The sequence below is a fragment of the Centruroides vittatus genome, unplaced genomic scaffold (genome assembly GCF_030686945.1).
Source record: "Centruroides vittatus isolate TY-2023 unplaced genomic scaffold, ASM3068694v2 contig_439, whole genome shotgun sequence".
NCBI classification, from domain to species: domain Eukaryota; kingdom Metazoa; phylum Arthropoda; class Arachnida; order Scorpiones; family Buthidae; genus Centruroides; species Centruroides vittatus.
The window spans coordinates 1,764,804-1,777,346 of NW_027122239.1; the positions used below are offsets into that span (position 1 = coordinate 1,764,804).

Consider the following 12,543-nt stretch of genomic DNA (forward strand, 5'->3'; position numbering starts at 1 on the left):
GCTCGTCTGCTTCCTATTCTATCGCCGTTTCCTGCATCGTGTCATCCTGTTCATCCATCTTAAGCTGAGGATAATGTAAATCACAGCTTGCTCCAAAAAAAAATATGTAGTCATGCAGGATGATTAATCAGTAAGGTGCTAAGATTAAAAGCTCGTAATCAATTTCTGATCTAACAATTTTTACACTCCAGTTAATTCTTTTATGAATAGAATGGTTTATTTAATTCTGGAGAATTCTAATTTAATCTGTCACATCTTTATTTTAAGTGTATTATTTATAGAACGAGCCATGCAACAACCTTTAAATACATTTAAAGCCAAAGAGAATCTTACAGAAATCGTTTTGATTTTCTAGCGTAGAGTTTTTTTTTTTAATTTTGGTTTCCATTTTTAGTTTTTGGAAGTCGACTCGATAAATGACAGCTACCTCTCTTTCCGGTCGAACATTTGTCGGTAGGAAATGTGATCACGTACTGAATCAAAAATCGATTTTCGCTTAGGGAATATAATTAATTTTTTCGTATAAGTAATGCAACGTTGGTCCTTTACGCGGATATTCGACATTACATAATTTCCGGTCGGGAAAGGGTGTTCAAATCCGCAATCTTATCGCGTCTGAATTGCACATGTTTATCCAGTTAAGCGTACGGTTCTGTAGTTATTTTATTCGAGTTTCCTGTAGAATAGCTACATTTCGAATTTCGGCGATGCTGCAAGAAGGTTTGGCCGAATAAATTAATTTCTTCTTCTCCTCCTCCACCTCTTCCTCCTCCTCTTCGTTCTTTGAGCCGTTTCGTGGAATGCTGCTCGATAAAATTGATGTTTATCTTAGATTTTCGGATGGATAAACAAGATTGCGAGTTAAACTTCTTGTTTCCTCGCGACTTAATTAGTTCGGGCGCAGTGTGTTGTGGGCTTATATTGACGTTCTCGTTCATTTATCTGCTTCGGCTATTGTCCACCCCCGCTAGTTCTCTTAATCAGTAGTCTCGGCGCAATCACATATCTCTTCCTCCTTCAACCGGTTTTCTTTTCTTTTTTTCTCTGTTCTTTGCACGTTTATCGGTCGTAGGGGTGAGTTTTTGTCTCCGGCGACACCGTTTCATGACCTTCCGCACCTACTTCGGACTATTGTAAAGTTGTTAGATAAGTAAGAGAAGGGAGCCGCTGTACAAAGTGAAGTGATTGCGCGATTGTGTGTAGACAACTGTTACACGTTAACCGACCGGATTAAAGTTTTCGAACAGTATGGAGACATTTTAAATGGATTTTTTATGCTATCAGCTTCAGCTGGAGCCGGTTAAATGCTAGAAATTTGCATTCAAATGTGGTTTTCTCCCTTCTGTTTCAGATACAAGAATTGAAGACGAACAGGCAGACTTGCGCGCCGTTCGTTTCACGATTTATTATTATTACTGCAGATGCGGCACAGCAGCTTTATAGTAATGGTGTTAACCCTGTTCCACCCAACTTTTTTCTGTTTTTTTTTTCTTTTTTTTAGTGGTCTTTTCATTCATTCCACGCCCATTACTGTTTGTCTCTGTTGCTATAGTAGCATGTCTGTCTGACCGTGTAGCGTGTTTCTTCTCAATGTAGATAATTAAAAATCAATAGAGGCAAGGCTAATGTACTGTGATGTGGGGCAGTCCTTTACTTTACATAGACCTAATATTTACCAGTGATTTTTGACAAATAATCTCCCCCAAAGGTTAATTGGGGTGGATGGAATTTACAGGTTTTTCCCTGTTGATTGAGAATGAGAAGCGTATCACTTCATTACCAGAATTGCATGGACTGGTTATTGGTGCTGTATATCTTTTGGAGTAAATTTGAAATTCAAAAAATAGCATCATGCTTGCTTGATTGGTTACCTTTCAGATGTGTCAACATGTAATTTGAAAGTAATCCATAACAGCTGTTAATGTATTCTGTTCACATGAGATTTTTTGACAACTTTCATCTTTCAAATGATGTGGCTACCGATTAAATGACAAGTGATCTATGCTGCTATGGTTACTAGAAAATTGCATATGAATGGAGTTGAATGACTCAACCTTTTAGAAAATAAATAGCGTGATGTTCTCTCTCTTCGATACTATGGCATAATTTATATTCGCACTCGTATAGTATATTATCGTGTGTACCGTTAGTCGTGAACAGAATTAAATAACAGTGACCGAAAACAGCTACGAATGAATTGTTTACTATTATTTCTTATGGAATTGAATTTATATGAGCAATATTTAGAAGTATAGGTTATTAATGAAAGTATAATTTTCCTTTATTCGGTGTATGATATAAAAATATAAAATGTATTTATGTTGTAGTTAAAATTTCGGCATTTTATTTGAAAATGAGTGCCTAAAGTGAATTTTGGTCTTTATACAATTCGCTAGAGACCATCAACATTCTGTAGAAATGATGTTATCAAAAGTCAAAGTTCTCTGTAATAGTATCCCTGTCATCATAGTTAATTCAGCATCACTTCTGCTGTAATTTACCAATTATAATCCCGGATAAGAGCACTCTGCCAAAGATGTACTTTTACCTTTTTTAAACACCACTCAGAAAAATGCCCCAGGGATATGTTAAATCATCCTACTCTGTCATCATATTAATTAACTAATTACTATGTTACAATCAGAGCAACTTAAGTTTTTACCTGAGAAAAAATTATCCCAGTCTGGTAATACTTGTCAATTTTTTTAGAGCTGCATAGATATGGTTCTTTACGGCAGGCCTTATTTACTAATCAATAACTCTGAGAGACAAATTGCTTTCGTGTCGTGTGGCATACCAAATCTGTAACTTTGGTCAAATTGCCTACGTTTAATCCAAACTGAGGATGAGTTCTATACACTTTTCCACCAAACTTTTTTTTATCGTAAATACTATCCACAACCAGAATAGCTGGATAGGTAAGTGTGGTAAGGTAGATAAGGTATGTATTTTACATTTTCTGACCTTGATAGTGTCTACTGTGTAATTAAGTTGCCTTGTACTCTTGGGATGTAGTAACCATGTAAAATATTACTGGTCTCCAACAGTTTTATCTGATACTGGCCCACCAGTTATATTGCTATTTTACTTGTATTTAAACCATAGATTAGTTTTTCTTTTGAGTGTAGATAAGTGATTGGAATGGAGGTGTGGTACTTTGCTATCTTTAATCTGTAAATTCTGCTAGGTATAACAAGTATAGAAGAATATCATCAGATTTGGCATTTATCATTTTATGATTTGTTCCCATTTAGGGCACAGAGATTAAAAAAAATCTTTCTTTCTAGTTCCAATTTAGGTAAGAATCATGTTCATGTAGGTTAAATTAAGAATTATGCAAATACGAGAATCTGCCTAAATTATCTCGATAAACATCTTAGATGGTATCGCGACTTGAATGTTTAGATAGTGGCACCGGTCAATTTTTATTCATTTCAGATAATATCATTAAATTGATTATTGCGGAATATTCTAATCAGGTAATGCCACTACCATAATTAAGAAAATTTTCTTGTAATAGTTTAATTTTTTTTAAGATTCCATTTTCTACAAAATTATGCACCCAAAACGAGTTTACGGATTCTCTTGCATAGATAAAATATCCCAGTTGAAACCAAATTAAATTTTAAAAAAAGAGTGCAGATAAATTGGATTTGGATGAACTAGAACAAGTTATTTTACTCTTTATAAAGGTTTTAAAACTGAAATTTTGCATGCTTCACTTACTGGAATAGCAGTTTTTGCTACATAATTGACATAATTTTTCAAAATGTAAAATTATTGCCTTGGTTGATTTTTAGATATTCTGAATTATAATACAATATATATTCTATATCTGTTCACTTCTTTAAAAAAATGGTAAATAAATTTTTATAATGGATTACATAAAAAATCAAAAATTTAAAAAATTCTACCAATAATAATTATCTGTATCATAAAAATGACAGCTGCTCTTTATCAAACTAGTACGTCGGCAATTTCTTTATCAGATGTTTAAAAGAATATAATGTTCGATTTTTATTATTAATTATTACATTATTTTTTATGTCGGTTTATATGTAAAAAGTGTTAAAAAATTATAATTTAAAAATATTTCAAGTTTAAATTTTATAATTTATCTCATTAAAATTTTATTGGGGAAAAATGCAAATTCTAATACATTTTTATTACAGTAATAAATTTTTATTATTAAATATTTTCATTTATTTTTAATGAGATTTCATTTACGTTAACTTTTTAATAATTTATGTAATAAAAGAATAATTTATTTTCTTAATATTTATCTTAGACAGTCACCGGTGCAATTGTATAATTTGATGCTGAGATCTGATACCACTGAACAGTCTGCAATTACATGCTTGACAAGCATTTGTGACTGTGATGCTCTTGGCTGTCTGCAGAACAAGTGGAGGTAAGAACGCAGGCGATAATTTCGAAACTTAATTTATTACTTTTCTTGTTTTAATTATGATATTATCTCTCTCCGTAACACTTTAAAATTAAATGTAGCCGATTTTAATTTGGTTTTGACAGGAGGCGAGAAATGGATAAGCAGTGGCTTAGTCCAGGTCAAGAAACCGAATGCATATCCGGAACAGTTCTGGAAACAGATGATCTCAATAAAGTAAACATTTTCTGCTATATTATTAATATCGTTCGATAATGATAGCCATCAAAATTAGATAAAGGTTATTATTGTCGAGCCGGTTTGGGAATTACTGATTGATATCGTTAGTCTAATTACATTTTAATAACCTCTGTCTCTTATATTTGTTTACATGTAAGAAGAATTTTCATCTTATTTGCTAATTTAATAATCTTAACTTCTTCAAATACATTTAAATATTTAACAACTCAATTTAACATTAATTTTATTTTTGTAAAAATACGTTTGTACACGAAACGTTACTAAAATCGCTAAATTATATTCAGATTCGTCGCTATAAAAACCGTTTGCAAGTAATTTATTTCAGTATAAAATTCTGAAATATTCTCGACACATTAGTTAACGTAAGCCCATTTAAATGTAAAATTATTAAGAGTTTTTGGTTTTAATTAAGAATTATTGATCTACTAATAAGATATTAACTTGGAAGAATGTAGTCAATTAATACTAATTAATAAATTGACCTAAAAATTAAATTGTCAAAATTTATGACAATGAATTGATATGTGTTATGTAACTTTAAAAAGTTTTCTAGTACTTAATTTTTAATTTTTTTTAATACAGATTTCTTAATGAAAAATATTTATATTTAAATCTATAAAAAATTATTTTCATTCAAACTAAATTGTTTTTTTTAAGTCATTAACGTATAAGTAATGTTTAAAAAATCAGTTAAATGTGATTACTAAGAAAACATATTAGAGAAATTTAATTTTCATAAAGAATAAAAATGAATGTGTTACTATAAAAGTCTGAAATGTTGAACTAACTAAATAAAAAATTTTTAACATCTCTCTCAAATTATTACTAGGATAAATGGTATAGTTATCGGCCATTTCAAATTTAAACCTCTTTAATAAGAGTTCTATAAAAGATATTTTGGAAATATTGTATGGCAGTATTAATAAAAGTTTCTACCGTTAGTAGATGGCAAAAAATCCCACAGGTTTTTCTGTCGTTGCATGTGGCCAATAACTGTACTGTTTACCCTGCTACGTCAGATCTTCAGATGCATTTTGGCGATTTTTTAGAACTGGTTGTCATTACAGCTTTCGTATTTATTTTCTAAAGACTAACTGAAATGGATTTTTAATAAATTAAGTTAGGTATACTTAAAATTATTGATGTTTCGACAGAACCACAATCTTCAAGTGACTCAGATTGTTCACTCTGTATCATCATCTCATCCAATTTTTCTACTAGTTTTTCTATTCTTGGAAGTTATTTTGTTAAAGTTGTTGACTATCTGTTCTCTCTTCTTTTTGCTGAAATAACTGTCCTCTTTTCATTTTTTTTTTACCTTAGTCTGTTTTCTTATCCATATACAATATATATGTTTTCTTTTCTAAATGCATTGAAAAACCTTCCATTATTTGATTATCCTTGGTACAGATATAGGACAGAAAATTGATGTCATGTTTGTGAAACAACATGTTTGTTGTCTATGGTTTAAAAAAAGGTTTATATACTAAATTTTATAAGTATACTCGATAAGTAATTAATTATTGAAAATACATTGATACATCACTAAGGATATTTAATTAGAATTATAATAATTATACCAATATACAGTAACTATGCATAACCAATTATAGAATTTTAATTGGTTATGTATGTGAAGATTATATTTCGGTTTAAAAAATTATCATGTTTTTCTTTATAAATGATAACGTCATTTTATCTTGATATTTTGGCAAACTTGCAACTGTGAATAATAGACACTTCAATTAAAATTTATAATTGTCTTGATCGGGTTTGATTTAAATAGATTTATATCTTGACTGATCATCATTATTATAAAGCATTATTTTATTTTATAATTAACGACGATAATCAGATAAAATAAACGATAAAATTTGTGGTTGCTAATTTTATGCCGAAGAAAATCATCAGGAAAAAACTAGATGTAATGAAATCTAAGACTTTGAGAAACTTAAATAGGAAAAATTGTAGGAAAAAAATGCATAATAAGTATTTTCATATTTAATTTTTTGGTAGTAGAAACAGAATAGCCTAAAATTGCCTCTCTGCGAAAAGAATATATAAAATTCATTATTTTTTTAGAACGCGAGAAGCTTGCTTATCTTCAAGTATACATGAATTGTTTATGACAATGTATTAGAAATACATAGTCTCCAAGTAATTATGGAGCTTATGCAAGTTATTTAAATAACAAATTATTATTTCTGATACATACAAAATGATATATCATGAATAACAAACTTGTTTGAAAGTGAATTATTTATTATTATTATTTTTTTGGTTTTTCTCAAAAGTTTTTGCTGTAATTTAGTATTGGAAAATTAGTATTTCATATTTAATTTTATTTATTACATATTGAATTTGAAATGAACATAAAACTGGTCATAAAAAGAAAGATGATAAAAAAATATATTTTAATATTAGCATAAATTTTTTTTTATCTGCTTTGACGATAATTATAAGATAATTGTTGGAGCAAAGTTCTAGATTTAAATATTTTAAAATAGTTTTTTTATGTAAACATTGCAATAAGTTCCTGTTTTGATAATAAATCTGGTTAATAAACATTAAAAAACCAATAATAGTTAAAATTTTTAATATTTATTTATTTATTTATTCATTCTTTATTTTTAATGTTGTTGTTCTGGTTTTGACTTTTTTTAAAAGTCAAACTGAAATCATTATATTATATCAGAGTTTACAGGTTTTGATAAATAGTACAGTAAGAATAATTATTTATCATTAAAAAAAGCAATTGACTAGAATTTTTTGATGGCTTTAGGGCTCACAAGACTTGTTTGAGCTACTGGAAAAGTTACAGAATAGTAGATTGGATGATCAGAGATGTGTGCTACCATCATCGTTACAAGTAAGATTTGTTATATAATAGTTTAGAAATGATTTTAAAATCATATTTTTTAACTTTTTGTTGTATTAAATTGTTAGTTTATTACATAGTTCTTTATTACATAGAATATTCCCATAAAAAATCCTTCTTGGTACTGTTTTGATGTGTGCTTATCTTAAACATGTAACATTTTTGAGCATTTATTGCTTTTATAGCTTCAATTATAACATATAAATTAATAACTATAATATATTCTGACCTCATAATATTAATATTAAAATTATGTAAATTATTAAAATATTACAATTACAAAATTTTTTGAAATTTTAGAGTTCCTCCAGTACTAAACAAAAGGTGAAAAAGGAATCTGGGATGCTGGAAGATGTTAGTTGCATTTATTAATAAACGGATACAAATATTATTCTTTTAGTGAATGTTTTTTTTAATGCTTAGATACTTCTTAGTCCTGGTCCTTATCCCATGATAGTATTACCTCCGACTGGTGGTTATTGGGTTGATGGTGTCGAGCATGACTGTCCCATTGATTCTCAAGGAAATCCTATTATTCCAAAACATTGCTGGTCTAATAAGTTCGAAACAGATGAAACAGCAAAGCTGTACAGAGAATTCTTCCTTGGATATGTAAATAAATTTATCTACTCATTTCTATTTTTAAAACTTATTCTGATTTTTTAACAATTAAAATATTTCAGGAGCATTTAAATTTTGTATCGTCTGACGATAATTTTGGGCCGGTCGTTATGTCTATAAAACAGGAAATCATATCTAACCAAGAGCATTTAAGGGTTATATTAAGGTAATATTTAGAATTAATTATGATTATATTTGATTTAATTTTATATTTTTTTGTTTTTAATTTATGAGATTTTATTTTACAGGACAAAGGCAGGAATGATCCATGATCTGGTTCCAACCAGTCTCGCAGGAGACTGTCTGAACCCAGCTCGTGTAGCAAAGGTACATTGAAATTCACTTACACATAATTAAAAGTCGATTTTTAAAAAATAAAATTAATCGGAACATTTGTTATTTAAAGCTTCTAAATGAAGATATTTCAACAGAGAAGTTTTTTCCTGTATTGTTTCCTAAGGTAATATTTTACAAAAACTTTAATTTCTAGTAATTCCCTACATTACTAATTGTAATTTTAATATGTTAGAAAAATAAACATTGTCATTAATGTAAAAAATAGTAAAAATTTTCAAGATTATTAATAGATTATAATTGATATTATTAAGATTATTGCATTAATTTTATATCCACTTGGATGATTTGTATGACCTGATTCAATTTGTTTAAGTAAAAATGAATTATCTTTCTTTAAGAAAATTATGTAATCAGAATGATGAAAATTAACTTCAAAAAGACGTAGAAAAATTAAACTAATTTCGGTCATTCTATATTTCTGTTTATAAACAGTGCATGTACATTTGTATCCAGTATAAATAAATATAAATTAAATACATTTATTGTGAAATCGAGAAGAAAAATTTTATTTATACATAATATATTCTTAATAAAAATTTTGATTATCTAAATTAAATGTCCTCAATAAACAATTATGCAATTCTGAAGAAAAATTACAAAAATAATAGCTATTTCCTAATCGATATGATATATTACAAAATTATCGGGTAATTTACTATGGAATAGGCACACAATTTGTATTTTAAAAAATGTTATTTTATATATATTTTGTAAAGCTTCAGAAAAAGAATTATGAAGAATCTCAATGAATAATTTTCTTTTTAATTTCAAAACAAAATATTTTAATATAGATGCTATTTTTATCTGAACTTTTCAAAATGTATAAAGTTTCACTTTTTTTATGTAAAAATTTAAAGAGAGTTATAAATATAAAACTTCTATTTTACTTCCTTTCCCTTTTTATTTAAACAGACAGTCGCTGTTGATTATATTTCTTTGAAATAGTCTTTTTAATATTTATTTAAATAAATTAAATTTAGAATCCTTAGAATCTCTATGCAAATCAATTTTCTGAGTTGTATTGATTTTTGAAAATGTTATTTGAACATTTCACTACATCTTCTCTTTCCTACTTCATCCCCAGTTTAATACTGCAATCTTAGGATAATCTTCAATAGCAAATTTAATTCTTATATAAAAAGTACGCGATGCATCTAAATATTTCTGTTTTTGTGTGCGTCAATAAAATTATTCAATATTTAATACCGTCTGTTTTGATATTTAGTTAAACAATTTGAATCTTTAAAGAATTTAATTTAATGTTATTAAATTTTAATTAAAGCATGTGATTTGTTACGTGATTTACGAAATTTTTATTTTAACCATTCTTTATCTCTTGATTTTAATTAACTCTTATTATTCTAAAATTCGTGTTTAGTCCTTTTAATTTGAATTCAAAGCCTTTATTTTTGATTTTAATATAATTTTACAATTTCTAAATTTTCAATATAAAGAAATATATAAACAAATTTGAATGTGTTAGAGTATCTTTTATGACAATGCTTATCTTAAAGATATAGAAATTTGACAAATAAAAATTGTTTCTATAAATTATAACTTGCTTTTTTATTTTGGTAATGAGAGCTTTTATTTTTCCTCTTAATATTAATTGTTACTTTAATTAATCCTTACTTTAATTAAAATGAAAACAATCTTATTATATAATTAGATAATTTTATATTTAATCTTGATTTATAACATAATAAAGTAAATACAAATGATAAATTTTTAAATATATTTAATAATATGTTAAGAAAATAAATACCGTATCTCTCTTTGTTCAAATTAACTTATATAATGTTAATTGCTTTTGTTTTTAATTATCTTGTTATCTATAATTTAGAAATGTATTTCTTCTGTTAAAATATTAAAATATATTCTTCTATTGCATTCTTAACCTTATTTATAATTGTTTAGTATTGATATGTTTTATGTAAACATTAAATGTGTATATCAGTGGTACTGGCATTTATGTAAGCATTTAACCATATGTTTTTCTGCTCTTTTCAATGATGATTATTATAAATTTCTAAACTGGTTACAAATTGGAAAAAAGAGGATTAAAAAAGAGATAAATTGGAAATTAATTTCCAATTTATCTCTTTTTATGGAAAATTAATGACTGGATTCAGCTGGGAACTGTGTGCCTTAAAACACACACACACACACACACACACACACACATTATAATGTGTGTGTGTGTGTGTGTGTGTGTGTGTGTTTTAAGGCATACAGTTCCCAGCTGTATAATTTTTTCTATTGAAGATTAAACAATATAAAAACATTTGTTTAGAATAAGAAAAATTCTCTTAATATATTCAAAATAAAAAATAATTATATAAATATATATCTAACAGGCATCAGAGTTAATAGTTGCCTATGATGAACATATTCTAGTCAATACTTTCAAATTTGGTGTTATTTATCAAAGATTTGGTCAGGTAAGTTTATATTTTGTCTTTCAATATTATGCATAATTTTTATTTATAAAATTAAAAAAATAAATTCAAACATTTTTTATAAAAAATTAAATAATGGAACAAATTAAAGACAATGGATATAAGTTAATAATATATAAATTAATGTTATATATTATATAATGTGTATGTGTTATGCTCTTAATATAAATGTTAAATGTTATATATATATATACATATAGTAATACATTAATTTGCTAGTTTATCTTTATGATAAACAAATCTAAAAGTTTACATATGTGTATTTTCAAATGTAATTTAGATAATATAAGAAATCTATCAATCATAAAAACAAATATTAAAAATATTAAGTTACTTAAAAGTCCGAATAAATATACAATAAATTATAAATTACATATTTAATTTAATGCAAAAGCTTAACAAATAACTTTTGTTATTGTAGATTTTAGGTTTTATTTTACTAACAAAGAATTTATGAAATTTTGTTTAATGAAAAATGTAACATTTTGAATCTAGATTAAAATATTTAAATGCAGGAATTATTTTTTATTATGTAAATAAACCATTATATATATATATATATATTATTACACATTATTCTATATTTTTCAATGTGCTGCATTTGATATATTTAAAATTTACAACACTAATTTTTGTGTTTCTAATTAATAATTGTATGTTTCATATGCATTACAACTGTTATAAAGTAATATGTAGGAATGTTAAATTGGATTAATTCACAGTTAATAAATTAAGAATATATTAAATTAACTAAAGGAATAAGTTCCATAAATCAAATAATGTTAAAACTACCACAAGCATTTAGGAAATTTTATCTTAATCCATTATTAATATTTCATCAGGTATACTGCCGGTCATCTTTAATTCAGATAAAGAAATAAACATTAATTAATGTAAATAAATTATTTAATAGTAGTAATTTATGTATTTTAAATTAATTATTAAAACTAGATTCAGGATATTTAAAAATTCATTAGTGATAAAAATAAAAATATTAGCATTGCTTTCAACATTTCTGTGCACTTGTTAACTAAATCACATTTTCTTTAAAGAATAAAAATTGGTCTGTATGAATAATATCTATAATTTGTTCTGATATTTAGATTATGACTAACGCTCTACTAACTTTGCTTATTTATATGAATGTCATGCACTAATTATGCAATGGACTGATAAAAGAGCTTATCACAGTAAATTTAGTTGAAGGTGTATGACTATTTGTGATTTTTTTTTTTTAAACTTAATCTTGCTTTAATCTTATATAAAATATTATAATGCATAATTGAGATTTTTTTTAAATCAAAAACTGTTAAGGTTTTACACAATAATTTTATAATTTCTATAAATTTGGCATAATTACATGAATTAACATATTCCAATATTCAAAACTATGTTTTTATTGGAGTTTGTCTTGAATTTATTAATATTGCTGATTTGAAGTAACGGGTTAAAAGATTTTTCTTGCTTTCGTTTAAATGAAATTTAAGTTTTATAAAACAAAACTATCTCTCTAGATTATCACCAATTAATTCAATTATTTATATTAATAAAATATTTATATTCAATTTATTAAAACTCAC

At 26.3% G+C, this 12,543-nt stretch overlaps 1 protein-coding gene across 4 annotated transcripts in view; it reads left to right on the top strand.

The window, feature by feature from the left end:
• RapGAP1 (Rap GTPase activating protein 1) overlaps positions 1-12,543 on the top strand; it is a 62,847-nt gene that overhangs the window by 31,303 nt on the left and 19,001 nt on the right. For 3 of the 4 annotated variants that reach the window (XM_067272435.1, XM_067272437.1, XM_067272436.1), the window contains 9 exons: positions 4,289-4,411; positions 4,534-4,624; positions 7,431-7,517; positions 7,827-7,880; positions 7,950-8,138; positions 8,210-8,313; positions 8,396-8,474; positions 8,554-8,607; positions 10,862-10,945. In XM_067272435.1, the coding sequence (XP_067128536.1) occupies positions 4,289-4,411; positions 4,534-4,624; positions 7,431-7,517; positions 7,827-7,880; positions 7,950-8,138; positions 8,210-8,313; positions 8,396-8,474; positions 8,554-8,607; positions 10,862-10,945 (865 nt within the window). Of the gene's footprint in view, positions 1-4,288; positions 4,412-4,533; positions 4,625-6,509; positions 6,616-7,430; positions 7,518-7,826; positions 7,881-7,949; positions 8,139-8,209; positions 8,314-8,395; positions 8,475-8,553; positions 8,608-10,861; positions 10,946-12,543 lie in introns of those variants that run through there. The other variant, XM_067272438.1, reaches the window with a different exon arrangement.